General features: G+C 49.6%; 1 protein-coding gene across 1 annotated transcript in view; it reads left to right on the top strand.

The window, feature by feature from the left end:
- Positions 1-9,607: 9,607 nt before the first annotated feature.
- The window catches only part of LOC127569302 (calcium/calmodulin-dependent protein kinase type II subunit alpha), a 197,166-nt gene continuing 191,156 nt past the window's right edge, over positions 9,608-15,617 (top strand). Inside the window, exons 1-2 of the mRNA XM_052013818.1 lie at positions 9,608-9,801; positions 9,974-10,068. Of these exons, the coding sequence (XP_051869778.1) occupies positions 9,740-9,801; positions 9,974-10,068 (157 nt within the window). The 5' untranslated portion in view covers positions 9,608-9,739. The remainder of the gene's footprint in view (positions 9,802-9,973; positions 10,069-15,617) is intronic.

The following is a 15,617-nucleotide window of genomic DNA, read 5'->3' as shown; positions in this document are numbered from 1 at the left end:
GGTAATATTGTAGCTCTATAGAACTCTGGTTAGACCACACTTGGAGTATTGTGTTCAGTTCTGGTCGCCTCATTATAGGAACGATGTGGAAGCTTTAGAGAGGGTGCAGAGGAGATTTACCAGGATGCTGCCTGGATTAGAGAGCATGTCTTATGAGGATAGATATAAGACAAGATATTATTTATTTATTAGTCACATGTACATCGAAACACAATGTGAAATGCGTCTTTTTGCATTACTGAGAGTGTGCTAGGGGTAGCCCGCAAGTGTCGCCACTCTTCCGGTGCCAACATCGCATGCCCACAGCTCCTAAACTGTATGCCTTTGGAATGTGGGAGGAAACCGGAACACCCAGAGGAAATCCATGCAGGCATGGGGAGAACGTACAAACTCCTTACAGACAGCGGCGGGGGCCTTTCTCTTTGGAGGGAAGGACGATGAGAAGTGACTTGATAGAGGTGTACAAGATGATAAGAGGCATAGATCGAGTGGACAGTCGGAGACTTTTTCCCAGGGTGACAATGGCTAACATGAGGGGACATAATTTTAAGGTGATTGGAGCAAGGTATAAGGGGGATGTCAGGTGTAGGTTTTTTTACACAGAGAGTGGAACACACTGCCGGCAGAGGTTGTGGGGGCAGATACATTAGGGACATTTAAGAGACTCTTATATAGACACATGAATGATAGAGAAATGGGGGGCTATGTGGGAGGGAAGGGTTAGATAGATCTTAGAGCAGGATAAAATGTCGGCACAATATTGTGGGCCGAAGGGCCTGTACTGTGCTGTAGTGTTTTATGTTCTAAGGTTTTCCAACAGTGCTGTCAGGGAGGGAGTTCCAGGACACAGACCCAGCGACGGTGAAGGAACGGTAAGATATTTCCAGGTCAGGATGGTGCCTGACCTGTAGGGAACCTGCATGTGGAGCTGTTCCCATGCACTTGCTGCCCATGTCCTGCTGGATGGGAGAGGTGGTGGGTTTGGGAGGTGCCGTCAGAAGAAGTGCAGTGCATTTTGTTGACGGAGCTCACTGCGGCCACTGTGCGTTGGTGGAGGGAATGAATACTTAAGCCGATTGAAAAATATCACCGCAAAAAAATATTCAAAGGAAGTGCATGTTTTTTGCAAGTCCTTGGCATTTTGCGGAGTTCAGGAGATTATCTTCAGGAGATTTCAGCACAGTTCTGGAGTTTGGCAGCTCTGTGTCTCTAGAATTACTCAAACAATATTATACCACTTTTTTCTTGAGAGGGCGGATACTGGTATTTGGCATTGGTTTATTATTGTCACTTGTACCGAGGTACAGTGAAAAACTTGTCTTGCATACTGATCGTACAGGTCAATTCATTATACAGTGCAGTTAGATTGAGTTAGTACAGAGTGCATTGATGTAGTACAGGTAAAAACAATAACAGTACAGGGTAAAGTGTCACAGCTACAGAGAAAGTGCAGTGCAATAAGGTGCAAGGTCACAACAAGGTAGATCGTGAGGTCATAGTCCATCTCATCGTATAAGGGAACTGTTCAATAGTCTTATCACAGCGGGGTAGAAGCTGTCCTTAAGTCTGGTGGTACGTGCCCTCAGGCTCCTGTATCTTCTACCGGATGGAGGATGAGCGAAGAGAGAATGACCCGGGTGGGTGGGGTCTTTGATTATGCTGGCTGCTTCACCAAGACAGCGAGAGGTAAAGACAGAGTCCAAGGAGGGGAGGCTGGTGTCCGTGATGCGTTGGGCTGTGTCCACAACTCTCTGCAGTTTCTTGCTGTCCTGGGCAGAGCAGTTGCCGTACCAAGCCGTGATACATCCAGATAGGATGCTTTCTATGGTGCACCGGTAAAAGTTGGTGAGAGTCAAAGGGGACAAACCAAATTTCTTTAGCTTCCTGAAGAAGTAGAGGCACTGGTGAGCTTTGTTGGCCGTGGCAGGCTTTCAATCCTTCATAATTGTGAGACTTCATTTGGAGCACTGTGTACAGTTTTGGTCGCCCTGTTATGGGAAAGACATCATTAAACTGGAAAGAACGCAGAGAAGATTTACGAAGATGTTCCCAGGACTCAAGAGCCTGAGCTATTAGGGAGAGGTTGGGCAGGCCAGGACTTTATTCCTTGGAGAATGAGGGGTGACCTGATAGAGGTGTATAAATCACGAGGGGTATAGATAGGGTGAATGTGCACAGTCTTTTTCACAGGGTTGGGCAAACTAAAAACTAGAGGGCACAGGTTTAAGGTGAGAGGGGAAAGAATTAAAAGGGACCTGAGGGGCAACTTTTTCACACAGAGGGTGGTGAGATTATGGAACGAGCTGCCAGAGGAAGTGGTTGAGGCAGGTACAATAACAACATTCAAAAGGCATTTGGAAAATATGTGGACAGCAAGGGTTTAGTGGGATATGGGCCAAATGTGGGCAAATGGGACTGGCTTGGCGGGCATGATGGTCAGTATGGATGAGTTGGGCTGAAGGGCCTGCTTCTGGGTTGTGTGACTATGATTTTGTTTGTCTTACTGGCCAGGTCCTACTGCAGAGGCAATAGGTTGCCAAACAAGAAAATTGTTTAGTGCCAACTAGTACTGAGATGTTGCTGCCTAAATGACGAATTATTGAAGTGTGTGTGTGTGTGTGTGTGTGTGTGTTTGTGTATGTGTGTGTGTATTTGTGTGTGTGTGTCTCTGTGTGTGCATCTGTGTGTTTGTGTGTGTGTGAGTGTGTGTGTGTGTGTGTGTGTGTGTGTGTAAGAAGGAATAAAAATCTTAATCTTCTTGAACACTGTTACTTGCGGAGATTTGAGAAATGTCAACCCAATTAAACAGGAATCAATTTCTCTTGTAAAAGCACATGGATTAAAGAGCATTTAATTGTTCATTTTTAATATTCAACAATTTGAGATTGAAATATACGAATTTAATCTCCCTTCTCTTCACAAAAGAGAGTGGGTGTTTGTAAAGGCTGGCTGGACAGACAACTCACTAATCGCACTGTGGGTATCTCCCAGCCTCACTACCTCCCCCACCACCCAGGTGGCCCACCCATGGGACACAAAGGAGGGGAGGCAGAGGCAAGGGAAATTAGAATGAGGGGAACTGAGAGAGGGGAGAACATGGGAGGGGAAACTGGAAGGGAAGTGGTGTATAAAATAAGTGCACACTGTCTTTTTCCCAGAGAAAGGGAACCAGAAGGCATAGGTTTAAGGTGAGGGGGAAAACTTTAAAAGGGACCTGAGGGGCAACTTCTTTACCCAGAGGGTGGTCTGTATATGGAACGAGCTGCCAGAGGAAGTGGTTGAGGTGGGTACATTAACAACATTTAGAAGGTACTTGGACAGGTACATGGATAGGAAAGGTTTAGAGGGATATGGACCAAAAGTGGGAAAAGGGACCAGCTTAGATAGGGCACCTTGGTTGGCATGGACCATTTGGGCCGAATTACTCTACGACTACAAAAAGAGAATGAGTAGACCAATGGAAGGGCGAAGGGAGGGGAAATGAGACAAGAGGCCAGAAATGGAGAGAGCAGTGGAAAGTGAATGGATAGCAGGCAAGGAGCGAGGAGGGGATTGCCCTTGGAGTGGAATTCAGGGTGAGGGAGGAAGTGGAGTTGAACGGAAGGGGGGCTTGGATTGAGTCAAAAGCATAGAATCTGGAAATCAGGTTTATTAAACAAAATGAAGAAATGGAAAGTCAGAATGAAAGCGGGTTGGAGACGAGATGAAATAACTGATCCTGGAGATGTTCACGGGGAGTCCTTGTTAAAACCTTCTCCAATAACTCGATCAAACAGAGGCACACCTCATTGTAATGAGCCTGCAGAGCACACTTAGTTAACAAGAAGGCGTTCAGTGCTCCAATCCCACTTAGAGGACTGAGGTGAATTCACAAGCAACTTTATCTCCGTCCGCGATAATCCCCCCTCTATCTCGTTACAACCAATCATTCCCACAGCCGCCTCACCTCTCACAGGATGAAGAAGGGGGTGGTTCTTTGGTCTCCTGGGGCCAGTGTTTATCCTTTAACCAGGATTGGTATTGGTATTGGTTTATTATTGTCACTTGTACTGAGGTACAGTGAAAAACCGATCATACAGGTCAATTCATTACACAGTGCAGTTACATTGAGTTGGTACAGAGTGCATTGATGTAGTACAGGTAAAAACAATAACAGTACAAAGTGTCACAGCTACAGAGAAAGTGCAGTGCAATAAGGTGCAAGGTCACAACAAGGTAGATCATTAGGTCAGAGTCCATCTCATCATATAAGGGAACCATTCAATAGTCTTATCACAGTGGGGCAGAAGCTGTCCTTGTCTGGTGGGACGTGCCCTCAGGCTCCTGTATCTTCTGCCCAATGGAAGACGAAAGCAAGAATGTCCCGGGTGCAGATTGGTGAATTGGTGCAACACATGCAAAATGCTGGAGGACCACAGCGGGTCAGGCAGCGTCCATGGAGGGAAATAAACAGTCGACGTTTCGGGTCGAGACCCTTCATCAGGACTGGAAAGGAAGAGGGCAGAAGCTGGAATAAGAAGGTTGGGGGAGGGGGAGGAGTGCACGCTGGCAGGTGGCAGGTAAGTCCAGGTGAGAAGGGGAAGGTGGGTGGGTACAATGTCTTGCATGCCATCCATACAGATCATTTCATCGCATTGTGGTAGTACAAGGGAAAACAATAAGACAATGCAGAATAAAGTGTTACAGTTACAGAGAAAGTGCAGTGCAGGCAGACAATAAGGTGCAAGGCCATGACAGGGTAGATTGCAAGGTCAAGTGTCTATATTATCGTACTAGGGAACCGTTCAATAGTCTTATAACAGTGGGATAGAAGCTGTCCTTGAGCCTGGTGGTACGTGCTTTCAGGTTTTTGTATCTTCTACCGATGGGAGAGGGCAGAAGAGAGAATATCCGGGTTGGGTGGGGACTTTGATTATGTTGGCTGCTTTACCGAGGCAGCAAGAAGTGTAGACAGAGTCCATGGAAGGGAGGCTGATTTCTGTGATGTGCTGAGCCATGTTTGCTTGTTTAAATTCACATTGCTATTTGTGGGAACTTGCAATGGATAAATTGGCTGCATAGCAATTCCAGAAAAGTGGGATTATGAAAGGCCCTATAACAATCTGGGCTTTTTTTGTAAACAATATTCTCTTTAAACTTGTTCAAAATGTCAGGGTCAATTTTAAATGTTGTTTAAGTTATTTTAACTTTTATATATGCACGCACCCACACACACGCATGCACCCACACACACACACACACACACACACACACACACACACACACACACACACACACACACACACACACACACACACCCCCACACACACACACACACACACAGACAGAAACTTGGAGCAGGAGTTGGCCATTCACCCCTTCAAATGCGCCTCATCATTCAGTATGACCATAGGTGTTCATCCACATTCAGCCCCCTACAACACAGAACAGTACAGCACAGGAACAGGCCCTTCGGCCCACAACGTCTGTGCCAACCATGATGACAATCTAAACTAATCTCAGAGACACAAGAGATTCTGCAGATTCTGGAATCTGGAGCAACACACACAATGCTGGAGGAATTCAGCAGGTCAGGCAGCATCTATGGAGGGAAATGAACAGTCGATGTTTCAGGTTGAGACCCTTCATCTGGACTGGAAAGGAAGAGGGCAGAAACCAGGTTAAAGTGGGGGGAGGGGGAGGAGCACAGGGTGGCAGGTGACAGGTGAGTCCAGGTGAGGGGGGAAGGTAGGAGGGTGGTGGGGGGGAGGGGGTGATGTGAGAAGCTGGGAGGTGATGGCTGGAAGAGGCAAAGGGCTGAAGGAGGAGGAATCCGGTAGGAGAGGGCAGAGGACCCTGGAATAAAGGGAAGGTGGGGAACAGATGGGCAGGTCATGAGGGTGAGGGGAGGGTAAAGAGAAGGGGTGAGGGGGCCTCAGGAATGGTTGGGGGGGGGGGAGAGGGGAGGGGTTACCGGAAGTTAGAGAAATCGATGTTGAAGCCGTCAGGTTGGAGACTCCCCAGGCAGAATATGAGGTGTTGTCCCTCCAACCTGCGCCTGGCTTCAGTGTGGCAGGTAGAGGAGGCCGTGGACAGACGTGTCAGTGTGGGAGTGGGGTGTGGAATTGAGATGGGCGGCCACCGGGAGATCCCGGCTGTTGTGGCGGACGGAGTGAAGGTGCTCGACGAAGCGGTCACCCCTTCTGCGTTGGGTCTCACCGATGCACAAGAGGCTTCACCGGGAGCACCGGATGCAATAAATGACTCCCTCGGACTCACAGGTGAAACGCTGCCTCGCCTGGAAGGATTGTCTGGGACCCTGACTGGCGGTGAGGGAGGGGACAGGTGTAGCAGTGCGGTTGCAGGGATAAATGCCAGGAGGGTCATCGGTGGGGAGGGAGTTACGGAGAGAGCGATCCCCGCGGAAAGTGGGGAGAGGGGGATGGGGAAGATGTACCTGGTGGTGGGATCACTTTGGAGGTAGCAGAAGTTGCGGAGAATGATGTGTTGGATGCGGAGGCTCGTGGGGTGGTAGGTGACGACAAGGGGAACCCTGTCCCTGTTATGTCAGCGGGGGGAGGGGGTGAGGGCAGATGTGCGGGAAATGGAGGAGATACGGGTAAGGGCAGTATTGATGGCGGTGGATGGGAAATCCCGGTCACTGAAAAAGGAGGACATCTCGGATGTCCTGGAGTGGAAAGCCTCATCTCGGGAACTGGGAGAAGGGGATGAAATCCTTGCCAGTTACTGGGTGGGAAGAGGTGCAGTCAAGGTAACTGTGGGAGTCAGTAGGTTTGCAAAAGATGTCTGTGGTTAATCTGTCTCCGGAGATGGAGACAGAGAGATTCAGAAAGGGGAGAGAGGTGTCAGAGGTGGACTCACCTGTCACCTGGACTCACCTATCCCCTGCCAGCCTGTGCTCCTCCCCCTCCCCACTACCTTTTTTATTCAGGCTTCTGCCCTCTTCCTTTCCAGTCCTGATGAAGGGTCTCGGCCCGAAACGTCGACTGTTTATTTCCCTCCATGGATGCTGCCTGACCTGCTGAGTTCCTCCAGCATTTTGTGTGTGTTGCTAATCCCATCTGCCTGCACAAGGTCTATATCCCTGGCTGTTGTCTGTCTAAATGTCTCTCAAATGTTGCTCTAAGTGGGATTGGAGCACTAAACACCTTCTTGTTAACTAAGGGTGCTCTGCAGGCTCATTACAATGAGGTGTGCCTCTGTTTGACCTAGTTATTGGAGAAGGTTTTAACAAGGACTCCTCGTGAACATCTCCAGGATCAATTATTTCATCTCGTCTCCAACCCTCTTTCATATGCCTTCACCACCTCCTCCGGCAGCCCGTTCAGGGCACCCACCACTCTCTGGGTAAAAAACTTGCCTCGCGAATCTCCTTTGAACTTTCCCCCTCTCACCCTGAAGCTAAGCCCTCTCGCAGCTGACATTTCCAACTTTCTCCTCATACCCCTTGATACCTTCCTGCCTAAGAGCGATATCTAACAAGATGTTGACCAATAAAGAGACCACTCGGCCCTTCAAACCTGTCCCACCATTTAATAAGACCATGACTGATCTAACGGTAACTTTCTCGCTGCCTCAGTAAAACAGCCATTATAATCAAAGACCCCACCCCCTCTGGACATTCTCTCTCCTCCCCCCTCCCATCGGGCAGAAGATACAAAAGCCTGAAAGCACGTACCACCGGGCTCCAGGGCAGCTTCTATCCTGCTTCTATAAGACTATTGAACGGTTCCCTAGTATGATAAGATGGACTCTTGACCTCACAATCTACCTCATTATGGCCTTGCACCTTATTGTCTGCCTGCACTGCACTTTCTCTGTAACTGCAACACTTTATTCTGCATTCTGTTATTGTTTTCCCTTGTACTACCTCAATGCACTGAGTAACGAATTGATCTGTATGATCGGTTTGCAAGACAAGTTTTTCACTGTACCTTGGTACATGTGACAATAATAAACCAATTCCAATTCAGTTCCATATCCCCATCTACCCCTTGTCACTCGATTTACCTCTGCCTTAAAAATATTTGGACTGTCCTTTGAGGAAGAGTCATAGACTGATAGGGCATAGAAACAGGCCCTTCGGTGCCGGCGGTGCCATTCCACGAGGCACCGAGGCGTTTCTTGTATGGGCTGCTCCTGAACACCTTTCACTTCCTGGCTCTGGTCTGCTGGTCAGACACGCCGTGGTGGTCTGTCTTGCCATCAGGTGGCGAGGGGAGTCCCCGGTGGAGGTCTCTCTATGCTGGAGTCCTCCCCCTGTACGTCGGGCACCTGGGGGTGGAGGGTACTGCACCGGGCTGTGCCGTGCAACCGTTTCCTGAGCCAGTTCACCGACACCCCAGCTGCCTGTCACTTCTGCAGCCGGGAGGAGACAGTGTACCGCGTGCACGAGGAGTGCGAGAGGTTGCAGCCCCTCCTCGCGTATTTGAAGGGGCTGCTGCTCAAGTTCTGGCTGCACTTCAGCCTGACGCTGCTGATCTACAGTCACCCGGCAGTGCGTGGGGCGGGGCGCGCGGAGGATCTCCTGGTGGGTCTTCTGCTGGGCCTGGCCAAGCTGGCCATCCACGGGACGCGGCGACGGGCGGCCAAGGGTTCCGGCCAGTCCGCCTGCCTGCCCGTCTTCCTGGCTTAGTCCGCGCACGGGTGTCCTTGGAGAGGGAGCACGCAGTCTCTGCGGGCACCCTGGTTGGGTTCTGTGCTCGGTGGGCCCCACGCGTGTCGTGGACGGTGAGAATGCGATTCTTCTCTGAAGTGTTGTGTGGTGCGTTTAGCGGGTGTTTAGTTTGCGTTATTCTGCTGTAGTTATGTAGCTGCTTAGTTTGCTTTCTTCTGTATTAGTTGTCTCGTATTGACACCGGTTGTCCTTTTGTAGTGCTTTTAGTTAATAAGTGTTTATAATAAAAAAAACAGGCCCTTTCGCCCAATAAATCTGTGCCGACCAAGATGTCTACCTGAGCTAGTCTCATTTCCCTGCATTTGGCCCATATCCCTCTCAAGCTTTCCTATCGGTGCACCTGTCCAAGTGTCTTTCAAACATTGTAACTGTCCCCGCCTCCACCACTTCCTCTGGCAGCTCGTTCCACATACCCACCACCCTCTGTGTGAAAAACTTGCCCCTCAAGTCCCCTTTAAATCTTTCCCTCTCCAACCACCCCCCCCCCTTCACTTTAAACCTGTGCCCTCTAGTTTTGGACTCCCCTGGGGAAAAATTCTGTGACCATCCACCCTATCTCTGCCCCTCATGATTTTATAACCCTCTATAAGGTCTCCTTTGCTCCAGGGAAAACAGCCCCAGCCTGTCCAGTCTCTCCTGATAACGCAAGCCCTCCAGTCCAGGCAACATCCTGGGGAATCTTTGCTGAACTCCCCTCCAGCTTAGTGACAGGATTGCTGCAACATCTTCTGTGAGGGATAAAATCTCGACTCAACTCAAGCCCTCCAATTCCCCCGTCTTCCAAGCGAGTGTGCAAGAGTGCAGTCAGTGTTCAAGGATGGCATGTTAATGCCTCGATGTTGTTGTCTTGGAAACAGGTCGGCGAAAGGGAGGGGAGGGGAGGGGAATGAAGCTGGGGGAAGGTTGAAAAATAACCAGCAGCTAGTGAGCTTCGCGCAGCTCGGGTGTAGTCGGGCTTTTCCCGTGTAAAGGAACTGTCAGTCAAACCCACCTCTGCGAGCAGAAGAGAGCCTTGCACAGCAGAGAGAGAGAGAGACACACACACAGAGAGAAGCAGTCAGCATGGCCACGATAACGTCCACCCGATTCAGTGAGGAATATCAGATGTATGAAGAATTGGGAAAGTAAGCAGTTCAGTATGCACCCCTTTGAAATTGGCGAGCAAACTCTTGCCCCAACCTTTGTACAATTTAAGTTTGACTCTGTGTGTGTGTGTTGTGTGTGTGTGTGTTGTGTGTGTGTGTTGTGTGTGTGTGCTGGCGTGAAACTGAAATTGTAAAACGTTGCTGATTTCAGAGGAGCCTTCTCAATTGTCAAGCGCTGCGTGAAGACTTTAACGGGGCAGGAATATGCAGCGAAGATCATTAACACGAAGAAGCTGTCAGCCCGGGGTGAGTCTTCTGGTCCGGGAGACGTTTGGGGAGGGAGTGCACACTCTGCCTGTGCACCACTGGTGTGTGTGTGTGCATGCTCATTACACCAGGGTCTTGTGTGTGTGGTGTAGATGTACCGTCCCTACTTAGCGCTCAGCCCGTCCCTCTGCTGGGGAGCGGGGGGGGGGGGGGGGGGTAGCAGTGGCCGCCGCTAGCAGACGAGCTAGCCCGCGCTCAACGGGCCGAGTGGCGTCCTTCTCGGGTTTTGAGTTGCCCTGTTCCTGAGTTAGGTTGCCTGTAAGCTCCACCCCTGTGTGTGTTCAGGAGATGGGAGGGGGTAGATTCAGGGGAGAGAGGGGGTCGTTAATTGATAACCCCCCCCCCCCCAGAATCAGGGGTGGTAGGGAAGATGCCCCTGTTTGATGCCCCACTCTACAACTGTCCTGGACACTGTTCCTGCCCCCTCCCTGTGATCCTGGAACTGGGAATCAGGGTTTGCAAACTTCCCCCAAAGATTCCTGTCAAACTAGATGGTAAGACAACTGGAATCTGGTGGGGTCCCAGCCCACCCCCCCTGTCCCTGCCCTCAATCAGTCAGGGTGAGTGCAGGGAAACACAACCTATTGCTGGTGCTGCAGGGGTTAATTGGAGCCATGTGCGGGAACAGTGCTCGAAGGGTTAACGGGGCAGGAGACAGAGGGCGGGGGGGTGGAGGTCAGAGGTTCGGGGGCTGAGGTCACAAATCAGGGCTTGTGTGGAGTCTGGGGTGCGGTGTTAGCGGTTCAGGGTACAGGATCAGGATTCAGGGTCAAGCGTCTGGGGTCAGAGAGTCTGCGGTCCAGTGTCAGGGGTCAAATAGGGTTTTGGCGTCGGGGTATCAAGGGTTTAGGGTCAGGGTCAAGGGTCTGGGCTCAGGAATCTGGGGTCCGCTGTCAGGGGTCAAGGGTCTGGGAATTGGTGTCAGGGGTCCAGGGTTTAGGGTCAAGGAATGTGGAGTGTGGTGTCAGGGGTGAAGGGTCAGCAGTTTGGTGTCAGGGGTCAAGGGTTGGAGTCTGGGGTTTGGTGTCAGGGGTCCAGGGTTTAGGGTCAAGGGTCTGGGGTCAGGAATGTGGAGTGTGGTGTCAGGGGTGAAGGGTCAGCAGTTTGGTGTCAGGGGTCAAGGATTGGAGTCTGGGGTTTGGTGTCAGGGGTCTAGGGTTTAGGATTTGGGTTCAGGTGTCAGAGACTGGGGTCAGGGGTCAGTGGAGGTCGTCAGTGTGTGGGGCAGGGGTCAATGTGTAGGGAGGTCAGTTTACGGGGGTCAGTGTGCTTGAGCTGGGTCAGTGTGAGGGTCGTTGTGAGGGTCGTTGTGAGGGTCGGTGTGAGGGTCGTTGTGTGCCCTCTGCACCCAGCTTCTTGCCTGGTTGGTGCCCCTGTCTGTGGGGTAGGAGGGAGGGGGAGGAGTGGTAGGTGGGTGCATAAGTTGTGAGCACAGCTGGGCTGCATCAGTGTGGGAGGGGTGTAGAAGAGTGTGGGTGTCCGCTTACACTGGTGTCTGCATCATGACAAAGGCTGGGACCCCTCCTAGCCCACTGTACCCCACCTTCCTCCCCACCCCCGTTCCCTGTACCACACACCCATAACTTATACCCCGTCTCCTAACATACCAAAACCTGCCCCTCCCACACACTGTATCTCACCCACCCACAGCCTCCCAAACACTGTGCACAAGAAAGTAACTGTTGGAGTAGGCCACTCGGCCCCTCAAACCTGCCCCACTGCTCAATGATCTTGGCTGCTCTGCCCCAGACCTCAGCTCCTCTTCTGTGCCAGTTCCCCAAAACCTCAGTTCCCTGATCTTTGTATGTAGAACCATAGAACCATAGAACACTACAGCACAGAAAACAGGCCATTCGGCCCTTATAATCTGTGCTGAAACTTTATTTCGCTAGTTTCATTGACCTGCACCCAGTCCCTAACCCTCCAGACCTCTCCCGTCCACGTATCTATCCAATTTATTCTTCAAACTTAAGAATGAGCCCGCATTTACCACGTCAGATGGCAGCTCGTTCCACGCTCCCACCACTCTCTGAGTGAAGAAGTTCCCCCTAAACCTTTCCCCTTTCACCCTAAAGCCATGTCCTTTCATACTTATCTCTCCTAATCTAGGTGAAAAGAGCCTACTTGCATTTACTCTGTCTATACCCCTCATAATTTTGTAAACCTCTATCAAATCTCCCCTCATTCTTCTGCATTCCAAGGAATAAAGTCCTAACCTGTTCAATCTTTCCCTGTACCTTAAATACCTCCAGTGATCTAACCTCTGGGGTAGAGAACTCCAGAGATTCACCACCCTCAGTTTTAAATGGCCACTCACCCCCAATCTTGTAACGATGTTCTCTCGTTCGAGACTTCCCCATCATTGAAACATCTACCTGTCACCTCCCTTAGCATCTTGCATGTTTCACTGAAGTCACCTTTGTTCTTCTAAACCCGAAAGAATATGGATCTAACTTCTTCAGCCTCTCTTGATAGGACAATCCCCCCCATCTCAGAAATTAGCCTAGTGATTGTTTTCTTTGGAGCGTTGGAGGCTGAGGGGAGACCTGATACATTAAATTTCACCGCCTCCAGTGCTTGATTATATTTTTCCTAAATAAGGAGACCTAAACTGTGCATGGTTTGGCCTTCCCACGCCCTGGACAATTGTAACAATACTTTTCTGTTTTAAACTCCAGCCCTCTTGCAGTAAAGGCCAACGTGTCATTTGCCTTCTTGACCACTTGCTACACCTGCCTGCTGACATCATGCAAGTTGTGCCCAAGAACATTGAGATTCCTTTGCGGTATTTCTCCATTTAGATAATATCTGCCTTCAGATTCCTCTTACCCAAGTGCGTAACCTCACAGTTTCCCACGTTATCTCCGTTTGCCAAGTCTTTGCCCACTCACTCCACCTATCTGTATCCTGTTGCAGAGTTCTAATATCTCAATGTGCCCTCCCACCTATTTTCGCACCATCGGCAAACTTGACACTGTGCTTCCTCTTCAAGGTCGTTAATAAATTTGTGGATAATTGAGGGCCAAGAACTGATCCTGGGATACTCCACTGGTTACATCCTTCCAACCTAAAATAAGACTCGTTTATTCTGACTCTCTACGTGATAACCAATCTACAATCCATGCCAGCACACTCCCCCAATGCAACCTCTTCTCTTTTGTACCATCCTTTTAAATGGCATCTTGTCAAATGTCTTATAGAAATCCAAACACACTACATCTCGAGGTTCTCCTCTATTGACTCTGCTTGTTACATCCTCAAAGAACTAGTAAATTTGTCACACAGGATTTCCCTTTCATAAAGGGTGGTGTATAGCATGCTTGCCTTCATCAGTCAGGGGACTGGGAGTCTGGAAGTCATGTTGCAGCTGTATAAATCTTTGGTTAGGCCATATCTGTAGTATTGTGTACAGTTCTGGTCGGCTGTGGAGGCTTTGGAGGGGGTGCAGGAGAGGTTCACCAGGACGCTGCCTGGATTAGAGAGTATGAGCTATAAGGAAAGGTTGGACAAACTTAGATTGTTCTCCCTAGAGCGTCAGGAGATGAGGGGAGAAAAAGTTTTTTAAAATTTATGAGAGGCAGAGATAGGGTAGACAGTCAGAATCTTTTCCCCCAGGGTAGAAATGTCAAACACCAGAGGATGTGCTTTTAAGTTTAGAGTGGGGAGGTTTAAAGGCAAAGGGAGGGGCAACTTCTTTTACACAGAGCGGTGGGTGCCTGGAATGAGGTAGAGGTGGAAACTGGTGGCTTGGTGGAGTTTAAGAGGCTTTTAGATAGACACATGAATATGAAGGGACTGGAGGGATGTGGATGATACACAGGAGGAGGACATTTAGTATAAATTGGGATCAAGGTTAGCACAACATTGTGGGTGGAATGGCCTGTCCAGTGCTGGACTGTTCTATGTAAAAACACATTGACTTGGTTTGATTACATGCTTCAAATGACCAGCTATTTCTTACAGTACCTTGCCCACAACAGATGTTACAAACCTGTAGTGATCTGTTTTTTCTGTTCCTGCCTTTTTGAACAACGGAGTCACATTTGTGGTTTTAACATCCACTGATACCTGCCTGGAACTCAGTGAGCTTTGAAAATCTGCAAACATTGGCTCCACTGTCTCTGAAACCACTCTAGAACATAGAACACAGGGCAGGCCCTTCAGCCCACGATGTCTGTGCCAACCGTGATGCCAATTTAAAGTAATCCCATCTGCCTGCACATGGTCCATATCCCCCCCTTCCCTGCCTGTTTACGTGTCTGTCTAAATGTTCGTTAAATGCCTCTATCGTATCTGTTTCCAGCTATTCCTCAGGAAGCATGTCAGGAAGCATGTTCTAAGCACTCAACACACTCTGTGCAAACAAACATGCCTCATAAATCTCCATAAATCTCCCTCTCTCGACTTAAACCTATACCATCTCGTATTGGACATTTCCAACCTGGGAAAAAGACTCTGGCTGTCTACCCTATCTATACCTCTCATAATTTTATAAACTTCTATCAGGTCTCCTCTCAGCCTCTGATGCTCCAGAGAAAACAACCCAACTTTGTCCAACCTCTCCTTATAGCTAACTCCTGAAGATCCTTGTGGTCAGGCCATTGGGAGCTGGGAACTCGTCTGCCTTTGCATGTCCCTCAGTGACAGGTTCCCAGTGGATTTCCTCAGCCTTTTCCTTCCTTCTATCCTGCTTCCGCTACATTGTGCTGTGTCCCAATCCCTCCTCCGTCCCCCTCACTGTCCCACTGATATTACTGCACGGAGATGTTTGTTTTCTCCGTAAGCACTCTCTCAGCTGTCTCCCTGTCCCTCATCACCATGGTCCTCTGTCCCTCATGGCTGTCTCTACCTCTACTACTTGACCCTTCCCACAGGTATGAGCCCCATACAGTCCATGCCAGGCATCAACCACCCATTACACCAATCCCACATTAAATCCTTTTTTTTATTAAGAACATAGAACAGTACAGCACAGAACAGGCCCTTCGGCCCACAATGTTGTGCCGACATAGTTAATCCCTCCTACCTACAGAATGCCCATAACCCTCCATTTTCCTCTCATTCATGTGCCCATCCAAGCCCCTCTTAAGAGCCCCCAATGAATCTGCCTCCACCACCCTATCAGGCAACATATTCCAGGCATCCACCATCCTCTCAGTAAAAAATGTACCTCTCACATCTGTTCTGAACCTACCCCCTTCACCTTAAATGGATCGCTCAATAATGGGAAAAAGATATTGCTTGTCCACCCTATCTATGCCTCTCATAATTTTATACACTTCCAACAGATCACCCCTCAGCCTCCACCGCTGCAGAGAAAAGAGCCCAAGTTTGTCCATCCTCTCCTGATAGCACATGCCCTCTAATCCAGGCAACATCCTAGTAAACCTTCTCTCCACTTTCCCATCAATTCCCCCCATATTCTACCCCTCATCCCCAGTTGAAACTATTCTCCCACAGTCTCATGGAGAAGATGTTTCCATCAGTAGGTGAGTCCAGGATCCAAGGGCACAGCCTCAGAATAAAAA

Source organism: Pristis pectinata, chromosome 4 (genome assembly GCF_009764475.1).
Source record: "Pristis pectinata isolate sPriPec2 chromosome 4, sPriPec2.1.pri, whole genome shotgun sequence".
NCBI classification, from domain to species: Eukaryota; Metazoa; Chordata; class Chondrichthyes; order Rhinopristiformes; family Pristidae; genus Pristis; species Pristis pectinata.
The sequence above is the reverse complement of the archived record's forward strand: the minus strand, read 5'-3'. Positions and strand labels throughout refer to the sequence as shown.